This window comes from Leptodactylus fuscus, chromosome 2, assembly GCF_031893055.1.
Source record: "Leptodactylus fuscus isolate aLepFus1 chromosome 2, aLepFus1.hap2, whole genome shotgun sequence".
In the NCBI taxonomy this organism is placed as follows: domain Eukaryota; kingdom Metazoa; phylum Chordata; class Amphibia; order Anura; family Leptodactylidae; genus Leptodactylus; species Leptodactylus fuscus.
In genome coordinates this window covers 159684236-159707080 of record NC_134266.1, presented here as the reverse complement: position 1 = coordinate 159707080, position 22845 = coordinate 159684236, and the positions used below count along the sequence as shown (strand labels likewise).

The window sequence follows — 22845 nt, the reverse complement described above, 5'->3', positions numbered from 1 at the left end:
CCTACGGCCAGACATCTTTCAAACCCATTCAAATGAATGGGTTTGAAAGAGTCCTGCAGGTTTCCGTCTCCTGCTCTGTTCTGTGCAGGAAACAGAAACCTGCAGAACGGAGACTGGGCGCAGATGTGAACGAGCCCTTAGTGAAAAAAATAATTGATTTTCTTAGCTCAAAAATACAAAATTAGTAGATATACTTTCCAACTACTGTTATCCAATAAAAAAAGGTACTGAGATTTACTATTACAACTATTATTTCAAGCAGGTTCCAGGTAATGAAGAAGTGGTTTGCTAAGGATCCACCACTTTTTTGGAGCTCGAAGGAACAAGTGTAGGGTGCTTTTGTTTGAGAGGAAATGGAGGATAACAATTCAGAAATTTATTAACAAATGGAAATTCTGGATTGATCAGTTGCATCCTCCGGAGCAGAGTTTTTCTAATAGAATTTGTTAATAATCTACTTTAGCATTAATAATTTTGCACACTTCTGCACCAGGGGTTTGGAGTCAGGTTTATTTTATTTTGAGATGGTGATGTTTTTGATAATTTTTTTTCTATTGCTTAATATATAATAATATAGAAAATTTAAAACACCACCACATCTATATATAACCTATAAATGGTATACAAATACATGTAGTGTTTTTATAACTGTGTGTTATTGTCTTGTAGGGAACCCTGGAAGATCAAATCATCCAGGCGAACCCTGCCCTAGAAGCCTTTGGGAATGCCAAAACTCTGAGAAATGACAACTCTTCTCGTTTTGTAAGTTCTCTTATTTTGCTTACTCTCCAGTCTATGGTCATAGTTTTCAATAAATTCTTAAATTTGTACTTTAAAACTGTTTGTAATTCATCATGATATTTTTATTCAGCTCCATACAGCAAAAATATCCTAATCCCAATTGAGTTTGCAATCTGTAATATCTTTTTTAAATCATAAAGGTAGAACTACATTCTTAGTGTAAGATGAATTCTCCTCTTTCATATGGCACCAAAAGCAAGTTTCTATGTATTATAGTGCCCAAGATATAACCATTTGAAATGACCCTACCCACCCTCATTTTGTCTTTATTTCACAAAGTTTGTACACCATACACAATAAGAAGTAGGAAACAGCTCTCAATAGAAAAGCAAGGGAAAGAGTGAAAAAATGCAGGGTTTCACAGAAAGGAGATACAATCCTACTAATATTATAAATGTGAAAGTTTGGATGTTTGTGTGTTTGTTAGTCAACGGATATGAATGAAATTCGGCACATAGATAGATTGTAACCTCGATTAAAATATAGACTACTTTTCATCCCGGTAAACGACATGGCTTCACGACTGTTATGAATTTGTGGTCTCATACCATATTACACTGCTCCTGCAGCAGCCTTATCTCAGCCAGGTCTGTTATCTCACCTGAGTAAACAAACACTAACCCTCAGTGTACACACATTTGCATATTATCTGATCTGCAGGCAGTTCACACAAACTGACATGGGCAAACACCTTTAAATCAAATTGGGAGTTTGTCAATTTTAAACATGCCAGGAAAAAGAAAATCGAATTTCTCGCAAACAACCAGAGCTATGAAGGTAGCCAGAAGTCAGAGTTCTCCAGAAGCGGAGCCGAGGGGGAGCATCAATGCCAAACAACACTCATTATATGGCATTGCAGCGAGCTGCTGAGATGCCGGAAAAATTACAGGCACGGTGCAAAGAACAACTTCAGTGCCAGTTCTACTGGAGAGCTGCCGAAACGCCGGAGCAGGTGGATCATCAACACCACCAACATGCTTATTATATGACGTACCAGCAACTTGCTGAGATGCCGCAACAATCACGGGCACAGCACGAGGAACGAGTTCAGTGGCAAGCCAGCTTGAGAGTTGCCGGAACAATCACAGGCACGGTGCAAGGAACAAGTTCAGCAGCAGGACAGCTTAAGAGCTGCCGAAACGCCGAAGCAGGCAAACCATCGCCGGCAGCAATTTGCTGAAAATAGGTGGATCATAGACACCAACAACCCGCAGGCGAAGTCGTGGGCAGAGGCTAGTTTGTTAATAAAGTATATTACAAAATGTAGTAAAGACACACATGATGCCAGAAAGTAAAAAGTTGTCTGAAAGTTTAAACTTTAAGGATAAAGTGCAGCATTTTAAGTTGGTCAGATGGTCAAACAGGAAACAGAAAAAAATTCAGTATATTTCCATTACATAAACAGTATTTGTTTTACTCTTTTGCAGGGTAAATTCATCAGGATCCACTTTGGTACAACTGGAAAGTTGTCTTCTGCTGATATTGAAATTTGTAAGTTTACAACTCAGAATCAGTCTGTATAATACCGCCATAATTTTCCATTTTTAACGTACATTTTTTGAAATATAAAATACAGTACAGACCAAAAGTTTGGACACACCTTCTCATTCAAAGAGCTTTCTGTATTTTCATGACTATGAAAATTGTAGATTCACACTGAAGGCATCAAAACTATGAATTAACACATGTGGAATTATATACTTAACAAAAAAGTGTAAATATGTCTTATATTCTAGGTTCTTCAAAGTAGCCACCTTTTGCTTTGATTCCTGCTTTGCACACTCTTGGCATTCTCTTGATGAGCTTCAAGAGGTAGTCACCAGAAATGGTTTTCACTTCACAGGTGTGCCCAGTCAGGTTTAATAAGTGGGATTTCTTGCCTTATAAATGGGGTTGGGACCATCAGTTGTGTTTTGCAGAAGTCAGGTGGATACACAGCTGATAGTCCTACTGAATAGACTGTTAGAATTTGTATTATGGCAAGAAAAAAGCAGCTAAGTAAAGAAAAACGAGTGGCCATTACTACTTTAAGAAATGTAGGTCAGGCAGTCCGAAAAATTGGGAAAATTTTGAAAGTGTCCCCAAGTGCAGTTGCAAAAACATCAAGCGCTACAAAGAAACTGGCTCACAAGAGGACCGCCCCAGGAAAGGAAGACCAAGAGTTACCTCTGCTGTGGAGGATAAGTTCATCCAAGTCACCAACCTCAGAAATCGCAAGTTAACAGCAGCTCAGATTAGAGACCAGGTCAATGCCACACAGAGTTCTAGCAGCAGACACATCTCTACAACAACTGTTAAGAGGAGACTTTGTGCAGCAGGCCTTCATGGTAAAATAGCTGCTAGAAAACCACTGCTAAGGACAGGCAACAAGCAGAAGAGACTTGTTTGGGCTAAAGAACACAAGGAATGGACATTAGATCAGTGGAAATCTGTACTTTGGTCTGATGAGTCTAAATATGAGATCTTTGGTTTCAACCACCGTGTCCTTGTGCAATGCAGAAAAGGTGAACGGATGGATTCTACATGCCTGGTTCCCACCGTGAAGCATGGAGGAGGAGGTGTGATGGTGTGGGGGTGCTTTGCTGGTGACACTGTTGGGGATTTATTCAAAATTGAAGGCATACTGAACCAGCATGGCTACCACAGCATCTTGCAGCGTCATGCTATTCCATCTAGTTTGCGTTTAGTTGGACCATCATTTATTTTTCAACAGGACAATGACCCCAAACACACCTCCAAGCTGTGTAAGGGCTATTTGACCAAAAAGGAGAGTGATGCGGTGCTACGCCAGATGACCTGGCCTCCACAGTCACCAGACCTGAACCCAATCGAGATGGTTTGGGGTGAGCTGGACCGCAGAGTGAAGGCAAAAGGGCCAACAAGTGTTAAGCATCTCTGAGAACTCCTTCAAGACTGTTGGAAGACCATTTCAGGTGACTACCTCTTGAAGCTCATCAAGAAAATGCCAATAGTGTGCAAAGCAGTAATCAAAGCAAAAGGCGGCTACTTTGAAGAACCTAAAATCTAAGACATATTTTCAGTTGTTTCACACTTTTGTTATGCATATAATTCCACATGTGTTCATTTATAGTTTTGATGCCTTCAGTGTGAATCTACAATTTTCATAGTCATGAAAATACAGAAAACTATTTGAATGAAAAGGTGTGTGAAAACTTTTGGTCTGAACTGTAAATTAAACCATATTACAATCTAAAAAACATATATTTTCTGAAAGTTAACAACTAACACATTGCCAACCAGCACTTCATCTTCATATAATTTTGCATCAAATTCTAATGTTTTATAAAACAGGTGTATAAAAATGAGTGTTTCTGAACTGAGCTGAGTCACAGAAACTGTGTGCAGTGTTTGTACTTGTCACTTAAAGAGGACCTGTTATGTCCTGTGACTTTTTAAGTTTTATATTCCCTTACTGCAAGGAGTCTCAGTGTGCTAAACAACTAGCTGCTGTTCCCTTAAGATTACCAAGCCAAAATATTAAGCTTCTGCAGTTTTCAGAGCTCTTCTAAGCTGTTTCAATCAGCCCCTGAGGAGGGATATTTAAACTCTGTTCTTGCCCACCCAGGTTCCTGCTATTAATTTGTATTTTAGTGTGGTTCTGAACTCAGATCATTTGTCTTGGATTGCTGTATCATTGACCATTGGCCTCTTGCTTTAAATTTGCTTATCTTCTGATTTTGACTCTGACGATACCTCTCGGATTGACCTTTTGGCATGGATATGTTCACTCTTCTGAGTCATTCCTCTGGTTTAGATGTCCCTTCTGAGTTTGCTGTGGGTTCTGGTTTGAGTTCAGTTTGTAAAATGTTTATTTCTTATACTAGTTTCTGTAGAGATAACTTGGGTCCAGATTCAGCACAAGTCCATCTGGCTTCCAGGCTAGCGCTGTTGAATACATTTGGTTACCAAAGATTTATTTATTTATTTATTTAAAAATGTAGATTGTGAGCCCCACATAGAGCTCACAATGTACATTTTTCCCTATCAGTATGTCTTTGAAATATGGGATGGAAATCCATGCAAACACGGGGAGAACATACAAACTCCTTGCAGATAGTTTTTTGCCCTTGGCCGGATTTGAACACCAGGACTCAAGCACTGCAAGGCTGCAGTGCTAACCACTGAGCCACCGTGTGGCCCCTGAAAGATTTATATGTTAATGCTGTGTAAGATTTAGATTGTTCTGTGTTGTCAGTCAGATCCTGTAATGTTTTATATTTGCTCCAATGATAGTATCATAACACCTACACAGGTGCTAAATATGCAGAGTTTACTACTTTTTTTTGTAATTTACCTATTTATTTATTTTTTATAGTTCCAAAGGTTTTGGTGTGATTACTTTTATCTACAGATTAAAGTATAATGTCAAGCTTACAGTCTCTAACACTTAGTGTCATTATTGGGCAGTGGAGGACCACACACTTAACAATACAAACTTCTATTGGTAACTGAAAGTGACATCATAAAATTCCTTTGAACTGGGCAAGTTACAATGTCTTACTCCAGTGCACTGCATTCATATAGAACTATATATATATATATATATATATATATATATATATATATATATATATATATATATATAATCTCATGGCCTATTAATCATAGGACATAACAGGTCATTTTTATGTTTTACCTAACTGGTACATGTCCTGTTTTCTATGTCCGTGTCCCAAAGGTGACACCTTCACTCTGACCCCCCTGCAGTGAGTGGAATGTATCTCATGCATGTTTGGCGTTCTGCAATCACTTTTATGGGATTTCAAGATATCTAAAAGTGCATTGCTAATAAATCCTATACACAAGGGTTCATATTAATAGTATCTGTTACAAGGTCAGCATTTTATATAAGTATTGTTGACAAAATATATTGCTACAATTTCACTAAATTTTTTCAGATTTACTGGAAAAATCCAGAGTAATTTTTCAACAGCCAGGAGAAAGAAGCTACCACATCTTTTATCAGATAACCAGTGGGAAAATGAATGAACTACAAGGTGAGATGCAATTCATAACCACAAAACAGCATAACCGTGCTAGGTAAGAAAGTAAGATAGCATCTTACATCTGGTGCGGAAATTATATGTGAAGCGAGAACAGCAGGTCTACAAACTTTAAAGTTAGCAGTAAAACAAATTCATTGCCACTTAGATTGATCTCATCAGAATAATTAGAAAAAAAAAAAACAACAACTCAGAACTACATGTTAAACATACTTCTAAAAGAAGATCTGTGGCCATTAAAGGCTATTTCAATGCAACCAAGCCTAAAGTGAAGAGGAAGAGACATTATAATGGTGATATTGCACACTAATGATTAAAATGATCTTGTATATAGACAAAATACTGTATGAATGTTCATAATGATAAAATATGAATTTTTACAGCCCTACTTTGCTCCTTTTGATCGACCTGTTTGGCATGGGGACCAGATGTCGGACTCTGACCAATCTGATACTAATGATTATGTTTTTCTTTTTAGATATGCTTTTAGTGAGCACAAACCCTTATGATTTCCACTTTAGCTCGCAAGGTGTTGTTACAGTGGACAACTTAGATGATGGAGAAGAATTAACTGCAACTGATGTAAGCATTAACAATCCAATCTATACACCTTTCCATAAGTTGAGTTAGGAAGCATAGAAGTTTTATTCCTAAACTGTGTCAGCATATACTGTCTGATATTTATTTATATATTTCCACAGCAAGCATTTGATATTTTGGGATTTATACCTGATGAAAAGTATGGATCCTACAAATTGACAGGTGCCATAATGCACTTTGGAAATATGAAATTTAAGCAGAAACAAAGGGAAGAACAAGCAGAGACTGACGGCACTGAAAGTAAGATCACCAACTCAGTCCTTAATTGTGAACCTTATTAAAGACAACTACTCGAAATTGCCTTGAAAAATGGTCTTTTAGAAGTTTGGTCTTCTCAAGAAGATGACCAGTATGTATTATATGTGATTGAACCAAAAAAATCTCAGGCGTTCTGGTCTTGATAAAGGGATGATTCTGTTCAAAGACGTGTTCTCTGAGACAACCACCAAAATTGCTAATGGTAAACTTTCCTTTTTGCTGGCAGCATTTGCTTCATTAATACATTTTTTATTTTACTTTATCAACAGATTTTGTCTCTTTTCCATGAAATTCTGCACTGAAATCCTCACTGCTTCTGACTATAACCATGCGAGGAGTATGTGTTTAATACATATAAGCTGAAGGGGCGGGGGTCATGTTGGGAATTCTAAATTGTAAAACCAAGGTTGCACTTCTGTCTTCTGAGGTCGCAGTCCTTTATTATTATCAGAGATATCCTCAGCTGAAAACGCAGTCAGAATTGGCATATTTTTATGCAGCTGCTCTGCAACCTGGATTTGTTTTCCATACTTCTGGAAATAGTAAAGATAGAACCTTGATGTCATATAAAATATGTGGCTCTAAGGCCCCATTCACACGGAGAGCGGATTGGCGGATTTTGGCCCTGAGAGTGACATAGGAAGCCACGTCACATTAGGGCCATAATGCGCCTGCCATGACTGTCGCAAGTTCCGACAGTCGCGGCTTCCTCCTCCGGAGTAGGCTCAAATGAATGGACCCAGTCCGGAGGGTGCTGCTGTGAGGTGGATACCGGGGCTGAATCAGCCGCAGAGTCCGCCTGAAGAAAGGACAGCTTGTTTCTTTTTTCCATGAGCGACCACATGCTGCTCACAGAAAAAAGTAAACTAGCAGTCTACATAGACCTCCATTGTGAGGGGCGGATTATGATGTGGATTCAGAGCCATAATCCGCCCCTTCTTGCCCTGTTTGAACGGGGCCTAAGATATAAGTGTTTGAATTGGCCTCTCCTCCAGCCTCAGCTTCTATGAATTAAATACATATTCCTTTGTACTCATAGTCTGAAGCAGTGAGGAAAGAATGCACAGGGAACAGAAAGTAGCAGAGATACACTAAAGACACTTATTGTCTCTTTGATTCATTCTCGCCTTGACTACTGTAACTCCTTACTAATCGGTCTTCCCCTCACTAAACTCTCCCCTCTACAATCTATTCTGAATGCAGCGGCCAGGCTCATCTATCAGGCTAGACGCTACAGCGATGCCTCTGGTCTGTGCCAGTCGCTACACTGGCTGCCTATTCATTATAGAATAAAATATAAAGTTATCACCCTCATCCACAAGGCTCTCCATAATGCCACACCTCCCTACATTTCCTCCCTCATCTCTGTCTACCGCCCAACCCGTATTCTCCGTTCACTCAATGACCTAACACTTACATCCTCTATTATCAGAATCTCCCACGCTCGTATACAAGACTTCTCCCGAGTTGCACCACTTCTCTGGAATGCTCTACCCCAGACAATCAGATTAACTCCCAATTTCTACAGTTTCAAACGCAAACTAAAGACGCATCTTTTCAGACAAGCCTATCACAATGTCTAACGTAAACCCTTAACCCTCCTCTGTCCCCGCTCCCACATTACCCCACATGATATGATGTCATCTTATGCTAACTTTATAGGTCCAAGCTCCATCCACATGTTAAAGGACACGACTGTCATAAAGTCTTATGTTTATGTAATAACAGTCACGTCTCTTGTGTCACCCCCTCTACCTCATAGATTGTAAGCTCTTGCGAGCAGGGCCCTTAGTCCCATTGTGTGAAATGACTTTCTTTGTAATGTATCTTTCTGTCTGTATTTGAACCCTACAAATTGTACAGCGCTGTGGAATATGTTGGCGCTATATAAATAAAATTTATTATTATTATTATTAAAGTAGATTTCAGTGCAGGATTTCACAGAAAGGAGCCAACAGCTGCTAATAAAGTATATTACAAAAATTATCAATGATATAAATACTGTCAGAAAATGTTTTGAAAATTTAGATAAAATTTAAAGGAGATGGGTATCAATTATACAATAAGATAATTGAGAACATGTCATAAAAAATCTGGTCTACATATAGTTTTTTTTTCTCCTTCAATATGATTATTTACTAAGCTTAATACTAAAGTATTGGTTATTGCTTAAAAATATATCTTAACATGAAACCCCATATTTTGAATTCTTATACTGTATGAAACTTGCCATAGAACATATAGACAAAATCAGCTGATAAGAATCTGTTGTATGCTTCAATTTATATTAGATACGGATAAGGCTGCTTACTTGATGGGCATCAGCTCCTCTGAGTTGGTGAAGGGGCTGTTGCATCCCAGGGTGAAAGTGGGCAATGAATATGTGACCAAAGGGCAAACTGTGGAACAGGTAAGATCACCTCTTAAAATTGTACACATTAAAACTGTAGACATAGATGCCACATGCTTTGTACATTTGTTTGTGTGTGTCAGCACAAACAGCAGTTATAAACTAGACACGCTGGGGGAATTGGGGGAATTTATCAAGCCTCTTGCACCAATGTACTATAAATTCTGCCCCCAGTAAGGAGGAATTTATTATTTGTGTCTTGTTACCCCCTTTTTAGCTGCATGCACGTTTTTTCCATGTATATTTCCATGAGCCTAATTTACTAAAAAAAAGTAGTGGCACCATTTTTAATTCTCACCCAATGCTGAGAAAATTAAGCTTTTTCAGAAGTATGCAAATGAATCCGCAAGTGCTACTTAAAGTGTTACCTTAAAGAGGACCTTTCACCATTTTTCCCACAGGCAGTTCTATATACTGCCGGAAAGCTGACAGTGCGCTGAGTTCAGCGCACTGTCGGCTTTCCCGATCTGTGCCCGGTGTGAAGAGCTTACGGTCCGGTACCGTAGGTCTTCTATGGTCAGAAGTGCGTTTCTGACACTTAGCCAGGAACGTCCTTCTGCCTCGCGGCGCCTATCGCGCTGTGCTGTGGAGCGGGGAGGAACGCCCCCTCCCTCTGCTCACACAGCTCGTCCATAGACGAGTATTATCAGGAGAGGGAGGGGGCGTTCCTCCCCGCTCCAAAGCACAGCGCGATAGGCGCCGCGAGGCAGAAGGACGTTCCTGGCTAACTGTCAGAAGGCCCTTCTGACCATAGAAGAGCTATGGTACCGGACCGTAAGCTCTTCACACCGAGCACAGATCGGGAAAGCCGACAGTGCGCTGAACTCAGCGCACTGTCAGCTTTCTGGCAGTATATAGAACTGCCTGTGGGCAAAATGGTGAAAGGTCCTCTTTAAGTACTTACTTGTTCAAGTTGTTTTTTTTTCGCTATGACCTGATTTTATTTTAATGTGTTATGAAGGGTTTGATGTCTATGGCCACTACCCTTTTGCCATAACCCACTGCTTTGTTATCACCCTGTAATGGAGTCCCCCAGGTTGATGTCTCTGCATTTTGTGTACACTTGTTCATATACTTCCTACTAGAATAAGGCATCCTTTGATGTACTTTGCTCATTAACATGGCATTGAAAATGATTAAAGCTTTGTTTCCTAAAATCTTTCTTACATAGGTTAATTATGCAGTCGGTGCATTGGCCAAAGGTATCTATGACCGAATGTTTAAGTGGCTTGTAGTCCGTATAAACAAAACACTGGATACAAAGTTGCCCAGACAGTTCTTCATCGGTGTGCTTGACATTGCTGGATTTGAAATTTTTGATGTAAGTCATGTATTCCAAGAATCAAAATACGGTAAATCAAAAATCTAAGTTGCCATGAGCACTTATAAATGTAAAGATGATTCATCCTCAATGAATACCCTATTATGTTTCTAGTGCTTAGGTTTCTGATTCTAGGTTTGCACATTATTGTTTAGGATTGTCTCACAATATATGCTAGGTGTTTATGTGCGGCATACCTATTTCATTGATAAGCACTAGAGATGAGCAAGTAGTATTCGATTGAGTAGGTATTCGATCGAATACTACGGTATTCAAAATACTCGTACTCGATCGAGTACCACTCGCTATTCGAATGGAATAGTTCGTTGCAGAACCAGCATTGATTGGCCGAATGCTATACAGTCGGCCAATCAACGCTGGTTCTTCTCCTACCTTTAGAAGTCTTCTCCGTGCAGCTTCCCCGCGGCGTCTTCCGGCTCTGAATTCACTCTGCCAGGCATCGGGCCTGGGCAGAGCCGACTGTGCATGCCCGCTTGTAGGGCGGACATGCGCAGTCAGCTCTGCCCAGGCCTGATGCTTGGAAGAGTGAATTCAGAGCCGGAAGATGCCGCGGGGAAGCTGCACGGAGAAGACTTCTCAGAGGATCCAGCCCGACCCTCACTCATGAAGTTGGTAAGTATAATTTGATCGAATGTTGCCTACCCCTGAAACGAGCATTTTCCCCCCATAGACTATAATAGGGTTCGATATTCGATTCGAGTAGTCGAACATTGAGGGGCGACTCGAAACGAATATCGAATCTCGAACATTTTACTGTTTGCTCATCTCTATTAAGCACTCTCTTCATAAGCAGTATATTGCATCTTTACCTCTACACATATAGATGAGCTAACTTAAACTAAGTAAACTAATTAGCATAGTCGAATAATTTATTTTTATTCAGTTTAACAGCTTTGAACAACTTTGCATCAATTTCACAAATGAAAAACTGCAACAGTTTTTCAACCACCATATGTTTGTGTTGGAACAAGAGGAATATAAGAAAGAAGGAATTGACTGGGAGTTCATTGACTTTGGCCTTGACTTACAGGCCTGCATTGACCTAATCGAAAAGGTAATGACAGTACTTTATAGTTACACTTTAAAAAATAATAATAATTTATGTGAAGTTATTATGCACAGAAAATATACATTTTTAATTTATTTGTCTCTCTCTCTCTCTCTGTATATATATATATATATATATATATATATATATATATATATATATGTACATATATTTTATCATACATTTTACCTGATAGCCCATGGGGATTTTGTCAATCCTTGAAGAGGAGTGCATGTTTCCTAAGGCTACAGACATGACATTTAAGTCTAAGCTTTACGATAATCATCTTGGAAAGTCACCTAATCTTCAAAAGCCAAGACCCGACAAGAAAAGAAAATATGAAGCTCATTTTGAGCTTGTTCATTATGCTGGAGTGGTAAGTAAAACAGCGCAAACAATCTACATGATAAATATCATGGCTATAGATGAGTGAATATACACGATCGAATACCTCCGACACATAGCTTCCGGCGCCAGAGAAGGTGGGTGGGGCAGTAAACATTCGATGCCCCGAAAGTGTTTATCAACTGGGAGTTATGCGGCGGAGGTATTCCAACGAGTATATTTGCTCATCTCTAGAGATGAGCGAGTACTGTTCGGATCAGCCGATCCGAACAGCACGCACGCATTGAAATGAATGGACGTAGCCGGCACGCGGGGGGGTTAAGCGGCCGGCCGGCGTCAAAGCGGAAGTACCAGGTGCTTCCATTCATTTTAATGCGTGCGTGCTGTTCGGATCGGCTGATCCGAACGGTACTCGCTCATCTTTACTCATCTCTAATCATGGCACCATAAATAAATAGATTTTTAATTGATTTTCATCTGCAGGTTCCATATAACATCGTTGGTTGGCTGGAAAAAAATAAGGATCCACTTAATGAAACCGTAGTGCAACTCTTCCAAAAGTCATCCAACAGACTTCTAGCCTGTCTTTTTGAAAATTACATCAGCTCCGATAGTGGTTAGTATTATACATCATAATTTTGTTCTGCTAATAATGAGGTATGTGATGTAATGGCAGAATATTTTAACATAGGAGTTCATAACATCATTTATCCTTACTCATAAGGATAAATTATGGAATATTTCATATATGGTGTAATTTTACAACATTGCCTTTTCTGTTTTTTTACCTTTTCCCCTTATGACATATTGTAAAGGATGACATATACATTGAACGTGACTGACTGTCCCTTATGATTTATAATAGACAACAACAAAAGCAAACAAAGGCTTAGATAAAGGTGAAAACCCAATTGCTGATAAGGAAAAATTGTCAAAAGACAGGGCCACCATAAAAATATTGTATTTATTAATGATCAAATATAAAAAAAACACCAAAATTGTAGTTCATATAAATATCAAAAATACTGGCTAAATATAGGAGGACCAACACACCACAAAATCCGGTGAGTGGCAGGCAACAATGAACAATAAAATATAAACATGCAAAAGTGCAAGTGTATAAAACAGTAATATTATTATAATGTGTCAGCTAGCTGAAAAGTATATGCACAAAAAATAAAAATAAATATAGTAGCAATACCTACTAAATAGAGATAGAACTCAGTGTAGGTGCATAAAGGAATACAAACATGTAGCCATATACACAAGTGGAAGCATGGTAGCTAAATAATGAAGTGAGTGCAAGGTTGAAAAGACATCACAAGTGAGGCATGACACAAAGATTAACAAATGAAAAACTTTGAACACAATATATTGCAAAAATAATAATGAATATGCCTACCAAAGACCGGAACGCCCGACGCGCGTTTCACCACGGATGGCTTCGTCAGGGGACATTGTTGCCTGCCACTCACCGGATTTTGTGGTGTGTTGGTCCTCCTATATTTAGCCAGTATTTTTGATATTTATATGAACTACAATTTTGGTGTTTTTTTTATATTTGATCATTAATAAGTACAATATTTTTATGGTGGCCCTGTCTTTTGACAATTTTTCCTTGATTTATAATAGAGTTTAATGAGAATATTACTAGATTTCCTGGGTTATCCACGGTCAACTGAAAATTTTGAAATTATTATGGTTGTAGATTTGGATCACAGAAATCACCCTAAAGTGTATGTATAACAGATGTAATACCTATGGCCAACAGAACCACTAAAACTTCTGAAAAGATTTTTCCATCACTCGGGAAAAATCAAATGGATCAGTAGGACTAAGGGAGTTTGACTTAAGTAACACTACTAATAGTACTTTCATCATCATGGGAGGCAACCTTCCCTCTTCAATTCATAATAGAGTCAGTCTGGGTTTCATTGAGGGTTATATCATTTTGACATCAAGGATACATGCTGTACTATTCAAAAGTGACAGAAACCCTGATGGAATTTTCAACAGAGTCTTTAAAAGCAGATATGAACATACTCTTAGTTTCAAAAGTATTTATTGAAATATTGCTGTAACGTAAAACAGAAAAGATCGAGACAATCGTAATATCTGTACAAAAATGCAAGGCAATGCAGCCAAAAAATGTGGAAACTGCTATACAGTCGATGTCAGCATAGTCAAAGAATAAGGAAGTGAGGCAAAAAGGTACAAAAACCTAAAACTGACATAGGAAGATATGTGGGAGTAGTGAATATACTGAAATAATTTATGATGGACATATTTGAGGCTAGCAGGCTTAAGATTAAGAAGAAAAATGGGAGCCGACAATGGGAAAGCAATCCAAAAGTGACGGGTGTAAAGTGAAGATCACCAAATATGGAAAGTAGCGCCTAAGGAATTGAAGCCCCTAAAACAAAGGGGTGAGACTGTTGGGTAAAAGCTATGTAGTCAATGAGGGACCAAATAGGTCCTATGAAGGACTTTCATAAGAAGGTTCTATAAAGGTGACCTGCCACTGTCATTGCTAATAGATGTATAGCAGTCAATCCATTGAGATGAGATCAGGGTAGAAGCAAGGTCTTGTTCCCATGCCACCATAAAGTCCAGCTTGATGTCAGGGGGTTGGACGTTCAGCAAACTGTTAATGAAAGAGACAGCCCGTATCTGCTTCTATAAACATACATAATCTCTGAAAGCTGGGGAAATCTCCAGATTGAGCAGGGTGAGAAAACGGAGAAATTAAAAGATCTGTGCAGTCCTAAATGCCTCTGAGGGAGGCTGGGAATGTGTATTGGTAAAATATTCTTTGGTGAAGACCTGCCGGTTACAGAGGAAATTATTAAAGTAGCATAACTAAGCGTCTCTCTACCAAACAAACACCTCAGGGGATAGGCCAAGAGAGAAGAGGGGGGTAAAAAACAGTGGTATTAAGGGCCAAATTGTGCTTTGCAATCTATACTTAAAATGATTTGCCTGCCACAATTGATATATGTTATCAATGACCTTAGCAACTGTCAGAATAGTTTGGGCCACTGACCAAAGTAACTGACCATTGTTGCAAAGTAAAGTTTGCAGAGAAGTCAGGGCTACCAGTGCCGATTCCAGTGTGACCCACTGTGGGCAGTCAGTTACGTTATGGATAGAACTAAGTTGGGAGAGCCTAGCAGCAACATAGTATTAGTGGAGGGACTGATAGCCCGCCTAATCTCTTATGCGAATATGCATATAAGCCCATATAAAATTAAAGAGTTCTTTCTGAAGGAAGACTAAGGAGGAGGAGGTCCCTGGGGTCAGGAGAGCATAAAAGTAGTAGAGAATGTGGGGTTAGGTATCCATCTTAACTGAATGAACTGGGGAAATGCCAAGCAACAAGATACTTTAAAATCTTTGGGATCAATGTGGCATAGTTCGGTTTTGAATGGTCATCTAAAGAGTTACAGAGATTAATGCCAAGTAATATTTATCCTTGGTCTGGTAGACATAATTCAGGGCAATCAACTTAGCGGTAGCTGAAGGTACAAAACAGTATAGAATTTCCAATTTAGATTTACTAAGCTTAAGGCCTGACAGTTGCGCAAAATGGGAGAGTGTTAATCAGGTTCTGACACAAAACTAAAGCGTTTGTGATAGTTAAAAGCACATCATCTGCAAAAAGGCTAGATTTGCATTTGAAACCTCCAATCCGCACACCCTTAAGATCAGGGTGAGAGCAGATAGCCATTGACAGTGGCTCTATTGCAAGGGCGAACAAGACAGGGGGTAGGAGGGTCACAGAAGAGAAAGTCTGTTTTGCTGCAATCAAATCAAGATGGCAGCCGCTCCGGTAGGTGATTTGGAGTGCAGGTGTCAGCAGGCTTTTAGACCACATGGTTGTACCAGCAGGATCTGAAAGCAGTTAGCAATAGAGAGGACCTCAATTCAACTAACTAGAAAGTCCTGGCAAGATGTTGGACCACACAAAACATGCATCCAGCCAGTTAGTGTCAGGCTATGCCCCCTGTGAACATAGTTTTAAATAACAATATTATTGATTTAGAAGTATAGCAATAGTTGAAAGAAAAGGTGATGATTGTTTTTTGTAAAAAAAAAAAAAAAAACTTTCTTAACCTAGTCCTGTAGCTGCCTTGTATACTGACAAACTCTTGCTTCTTTTCCTTTTTATCCATTATAATTGCAATATTGTACGTTTGTATATCCAGTGAGCAATATGTAGAATGTTACAACTTGAAATGATAGGAAGGGCAGGTCAGATGGCAGTCATGTAAGTTCTCGAAACATTCACCGTTCTCTCATATTTTGGTTTCATTCACAGCTGATCAAGGTGGAGAAAAGAAGCGCAAAAAGGGAGCTTCATTCCAAACCGTGTCCTCTATGCACAAAGTAATTTTTATTTTTACTTTTATAATTTTGTTGTACAAAGTACATAATGTATAGAGTGTATAACATAAGGTAGCCATAACAGAAAAGAATGACTGGAATATCTCAGCCTGTCTGACATTTAGGGAACAATTAGTCCAACGCTATTATTATATTGAATAATGATACAGATGCATGGTGTATCATCCAGAACATTTTACTTTTTATACTACCTGAGACAGACATCCATGTTGCAATCAGTAACGCTTTAATTGTAGTAATAATAACTTTGTATATACTGCTAACATATTCCACAGCACTTTATGTATATATTGCTAACATATTCCACAGCACTTTATGTATATACTGCTAACATATTCCAAAGCACTTTATGTATATACTGCTAACATATTCCACAGCACTTTACGTATATACTGCTAACATATTCCACAGCACTTTATGTATATACTGCTAACATATTCCACAGCACTTTATGTATATACTGCTAACATATTCCACAGCACTTTATGTATATACTGCTAACATATTCCACAGCACTTTATGTATATACTGCTAACATATTCCAAAGCACTTTATGTATATACTGCTAACATATTCCACAGCACTTTATGTATATACTGCTAACATATTCCACAGCACTTTATGTATATACTGCTAACATATTCCAAAGCACTTTATGTATATACTGCTAACATATTCCACAGCACTTTATGTATATACTACTAACATATTCCACAGCACTTTATGTATATACTGCTAACATATTCCACAGCACTTTATGTATATACTACTAACATATTCCACAGCACTTTATGTATATACTGCTAACATATTCCATAGCACTTTATGTATATACTGCTAACATATTCCACAGCACTTTATGTATATACTGCTAACATAGTCCACAGCACTTTATGTATATACTGCTAACATATTCAAAAGCACTTTATGTATATACTGCTAACATATTCCACAGCACTTTATGTATATACTACTAACATATTCCACAGCACTTTATGTATATACTGCTAACATATTCAAAAGCACTTTATGTATATACTGCTAACATATTCCACAGCACTTTATGTATATACTGCTAACATATTCCACAGCACTTTATGTATATACTGCTAACATATTCCACAGCACTTTATGTATATACTGCTAACATATTCCACAGCACTTTATGTATATACTACTAACATATTCCACAGCACTTTATGTATATACTGCTAACATAGTCCACAGCACTTTATGTATATACTGCTAACATATTCCACAGCACTTTATGTATATACTACTAACATATTCCACAGCACTTTATGTATATACTGCTAACATATTCCACAGCACGTTATGTATATACTAATAACATATTCCACAGCACTTTATGTATATACTGCTAACATATTCCACAGCACGTTATGTATATACTGCTAACATATTCCAAAGCACTTTATGTATATACTGCTAACATATTCCACAGCACTTTATGTATATAATGCTAACATATTCCACAGCACGTTATGTATATACTAATAACATATTCCACAGCACTTTATGTATATACTGCTAACATATTCCAAAGCACTTTATGTATATACTACTAACATATTCCACAGCACTTTATGTATATAATGCTAACATATTCCACAGCACGTTATGTATATACTAATAACATATTCCACAGCACTTTATGTATATACTGCTAACATATTCCACAGCACTTTATGTATATACTGCTAACATATTCCACAGCACTTTATGTATATACTGCTAACATTTTCCACAGCACGTTATGTATATACTAATAACATATTCCACAGCACTTTATGTATATACTGCTAACATATATCCACAGCACTTTATGTATATACTGCTAACATATTCCACAGCACTTTATGTATATACTGCTAACATATTCCACAGCACTTTATGTATATACTGCTAACATATTCCACAGCACTTTATGTATATACTGCTAACATATTCCATAGCACTTTATGTATATACTGCTAACATAGTCCACAGCACTTTATGTATATACTGCTAACATATATCCACAGCACTTTATGTATATACTGCTAACATATTCCATAGCACTTTATGTATATACTGCTAACATAGTCCACAGCACTTTATGTATATACTGCTAACATATTCCACAGCACTTTATGTATATACTGCTAACATATTCCAAAGCACTTTATGTATATACTGCTAACATATTCCACAGCACTTTATGTATATACTGCTAACATATTCCACAGCACTTTATGTATATACTGCTAACATATTCCAAAGCACTTTATGTATATACTGCTAACATATTCCACAGCACTTTATGTATATACTGCTAACATATTCCACAGCACTTTATGTATATACTGCTAACATATTCCACAGCACTTTATGTATATACTGCTAACATATTCCACAGCACTTTATGTATATACTGCTAACATATTCCACAGCACGTTATGTATATACTAATAACATATTCCACAGCACTTTATGTATATACTGCTAACATATTCCACAGCACTTTATGTATATACTACTAACATATTCCACAGCACTTTATGTATATACTGCTAACATATTCCACAGCACTTTATGTATATACTGCTAACATATTCCACAGGACTTTATGTATATACTGCTAACATATTCCACAGCACTTTATGTATATACTACTAACATATTCCACAGCACTTTATGTATATACTACTAACATATTCCACAGCACTTTATGTATATACTGCTAACATATTCCACAGCACTTTAGAAATCAGAGCGTACATGAACAGACAGTATTTCACAGACAAATGTGGCAAAGAATTAACATATCAAACAATGGGAGTGAGGGCCCTGGTCACAAGTGCTTACATTCTATGAGGAAATAGGGAGACACAAGAGGTCAGAGGGCTTGTTTGATACAATAATCGAGCCCTCTTTTAATAAATAAGGTCATATAACTGAAGCCCATCACAGCCAGTAATTGTGAATAGATAGATACTAAGTGCTTGGAGTGCGGGGTAAGGCCTAGATGGAGGGGACGGGTTCTAAGGAATAGAATAGAAAGGATAACTTATGATAAGAAATGTTGGCTTAGTGTGCAGACGCGTAGAACAATGTGATTAGGTTATGTGATAAGCCTGAACATGTTTGTAGGAATAATATATCATACAATAGTTTGTATCTGAAAATATATCTTCTAACTTTAATACAAGTGACTGAAGTTGAAAATTAGTGAACATGGTAACCCATCCCCAAAGTTGGAGTAACCTGGTACCCACCATTCTGAAGCTGTATGGGGGTTTTCAGAGTGGAGTATCTTCCACCATGGTTGCCTGTCCCGGTCCCAAACAGCAGCCGTTAGATTATCCTGATTTCTGCAATGGTGGGGACCTGGTCAAACCCCAATGTTTACTGTAGCTCTGGAATGTAATGAACACCTTTTCGCTAGACAAAGCAGCATTTTCAACTTTTTTCCAGGGGGTAAGTTTAATTTGCTATCTGGACAAATACACCACTGTTGACTATTATATTTCTTATTACAAACCAATAAAAATGATTCCACATAGTCACAGTGTATTTATTATTAACATAAATTATTTTTACTTCAGGAAAATCTGAACAAATTAATGACCAATCTTAGATCAACAGCACCACATTTTGTGCGTTGTATCATTCCCAATGAAACCAAAACTCCAGGTAATTTTTCATATCTTATGTCGATATTTTAAATCATAGGGGAGAATTTTATCGATACCTGTTTTCTATGCTAGTTTACATCTAAACTTGTTGGCATCAGATATAATTATAGAATGGTATACTACCCTTAAACATTGTGATGCACCAGAAAGTTGTCATAGTTCTCATATGTAACTTCTACTTAATTTCTGTCTTAAATTATAATAAACTTGTCAGACGTGTTAAGTCTCATCCACTTATTAAAAAAGAGGCCAAGTGGTGCCTAACCCCCAAAATGTTGCCTGGCGTGTGCCAAAATTTGCCACATTTTGAGTAAAAAAGGTTAATAAATTCCCGCTATAATGATCTGGAGATATGAATGTACACTGTATTTTATGTTACTTGTAGGTGCTATGGACCCATTCCTAGTACTACATCAGCTCCGTTGCAATGGTGTCTTGGAGGGAATACGTATTTGCCGCAAAGGCTTTCCAAACAGAGTTTTGTATGCTGACTTCAAACAGAGGTATGTCGCTAATCATACAGAGTTCCTTATGTTCATTATCTACCAGTAGACGACGTTAATATAGATTCTGCAGAGTAATATATTTCTAAATGATCTATAAAACATAGCCTGTTAGGCATAGATGCAGCGTACATCATTTCTTTCAGTTTAAAGCGTAACAAACTTTCCAACAACTCTTGATTTTCTGGCATTATTTCTGTCATTAACAAACTTTATAATATACTTTATTAACAAATGTTGTCTCTATACAGAAAAAAAAGTGTATATTCTAACATTTTTAATGACACAAATAAATGCTGCCAGAAAATCAAAAGTTGTCCAAAAGTTTAGTTACAGTACAAAGCGATGACAAAAATCGGTGACAAAAATAGAAAAAATGTTATCTAGGCTACCATAAAGTCAAATCACTATAAATAACCTTATAATTTACTGAACTTACAGACAAAATTAGTATTCTTACATTAAAGTCAATCTAATAGTTCACCACCCAGGAGAATGCTTACATTTGAGAGCTTTGTGCACGGTAGCTTCATTTGCCGGACTGCTAAGGGTTAGTTTCTGACTGATACACAGTCCATCCCTGCAGTTCTCATCCGTAATTGGGGGAGGACATAGGTTATACTTCACTTTTGCCCTAGGCTTCATAAAAGCTAGGGGTAACCATTGTATAACCATAAGAGTCTAATTTACTGATTTATTTTGGAAGGTATCGCATTCTGAATCCTAGCGCCATTCCAGAAGACAAATTTGTGGACAGCAGGAAGGCGTCAGAAAAACTTTTAGGAAGTCTGGACATTGATCACACTCAGTATCGCTTTGGGCATACAAAGGTTATTAATATTTCAGTGTGTAAATATTAGTGCTAACAATTTATATTATGGATAATCAATCTCTGTAATCCTTCATTGATAGAAATGTTTACGCTCAGAACCGTTCTTCTGAATTACAGTATACCATTTCTTTATGTACATGTTTCTAATATAGTGTAATGATGTTGGCAATATCGCAAGACGTAAAACTTATCTATATCCAGGTCTGCCCAAAAACTACTCACACAATGGAGCACGCATTGTAAATATAAAACAGGCTTTTTTTGTATAATAGGTTTTTTTCAAGGCTGGTCTGCTAGGACATCTTGAAGAGATGCGGGATGAAAGATTAGCTAAAATTCTCACAATGATACAGGCAAGAGCCCGAGGAAGACTAATGAGAATTGAATTCCAAAAGATTATTGAAAGAAGGTAAAAGTATAAGAATTAGTAATATGACAAGAATGTGAATTCAGGAACATAACATCTGATTTTGCTCATGTATCCTGAACTAAAAGCAAAACTTAGGTCAGTCTTATCAGAATGTTTTATGCAATCTTCATATTCTTTGGCTAACCTATAATAGACCAGAGTCATGTGACCAGGATGTCTTTTCCTTTTGGAAGAGATTTTCATGGTTTGGCCTGAATACCAAGTCATGCTGCAAGAACATTTTAAAGAGGACCTTTCATGGGTTTGGGCACAGGTAGTTATATATACCGCTGGAAAGCTGACAGTGCGCTGAATTCAGCACACTGTCTTCTTTCCCGATCTGTGCCCTGGGTGAAGAGCTATCAGTGCCAGTACCGTAGCTTTTCACAGTCAGAAGGGCGTTCCTGACAGTCTGTCAGGAATGCCCTTCCTCACAGCAGAGTCTATAGCACTGTACAGTGTGAGCGGGGAGGAACGCCCCCTCCCCTCCTGATAATACTCGTCTATGGACGCATACTGTGAGCAGAGGGAGGGGGCGTTCCTCCCCGGTCTCACTGTACAGCGCTATAGACTCTGCTATGAAGAAGGATGTTCCTGACAGACTGTCAGAAACGCCCTTCTGACTGTGAAAAGCTACGGTACCGGCACCGATAGCTCTTCACCCGGGGCACAGATCGGGAAAGCAGACAGTGCACTGAATTCAGCGCACTGTCGGCTTTCCAGCGGTATATAAAACTGCCTGTGCCCAAACCCATAAAAGGTTCTCTTTAAGGTCTAAAAATTGACTAGGGTTACTACTGTCCAATAGGTGGCACTTAAGCCATAATTTTCCTTTTTCAGCACAGAGAACTATAGAAATACTATCACATGACTAAACGAGAACCTTTCACCACCATTTAACTCTTTACACCCATCAATAGACATCACTCCACTGATTCCAGTTCAGTTGGCATTTTTTTTTCTGCCCCAGCACTCCTGAGCAGTTGCTGCCATTTATTTCAGTTCCAAATACGCTAATTAGGCTCTCTATTGTCCGGTAGGCGGTTCCTGTCTGTATAGCATACCAGGTGCTAAAACTAACAGAAATTATTGCTTTAGAACAGATGGAGCTAAAGAAAAATTTCAGATGTCCTGGAATCAGTAGAAAAGTGCCTATTGAAGAATTAAAAGC

General features: G+C 38.0%; 1 protein-coding gene across 1 annotated transcript in view; it reads left to right on the top strand.

Annotated features, from left to right (window-relative positions):
• The window catches only part of LOC142194097 (myosin-6-like), a 58825-nt gene that overhangs the window by 12280 nt on the left and 23700 nt on the right, over window positions 1-22845 (top strand). The window contains exons 8-22 of the mRNA XM_075263121.1: window positions 670-762; window positions 2229-2292; window positions 5721-5819; window positions 6304-6407; window positions 6527-6665; window positions 8975-9093; window positions 10265-10414; window positions 11319-11489; window positions 11680-11859; window positions 12312-12444; window positions 16147-16214; window positions 19841-19928; window positions 20316-20433; window positions 21140-21263; window positions 21538-21674. Coding sequence (XP_075119222.1) covers window positions 670-762; window positions 2229-2292; window positions 5721-5819; window positions 6304-6407; window positions 6527-6665; window positions 8975-9093; window positions 10265-10414; window positions 11319-11489; window positions 11680-11859; window positions 12312-12444; window positions 16147-16214; window positions 19841-19928; window positions 20316-20433; window positions 21140-21263; window positions 21538-21674 — 1787 coding nt within the window. The remainder of the gene's footprint in view (window positions 1-669; window positions 763-2228; window positions 2293-5720; window positions 5820-6303; window positions 6408-6526; window positions 6666-8974; window positions 9094-10264; window positions 10415-11318; window positions 11490-11679; window positions 11860-12311; window positions 12445-16146; window positions 16215-19840; window positions 19929-20315; window positions 20434-21139; window positions 21264-21537; window positions 21675-22845) is intronic.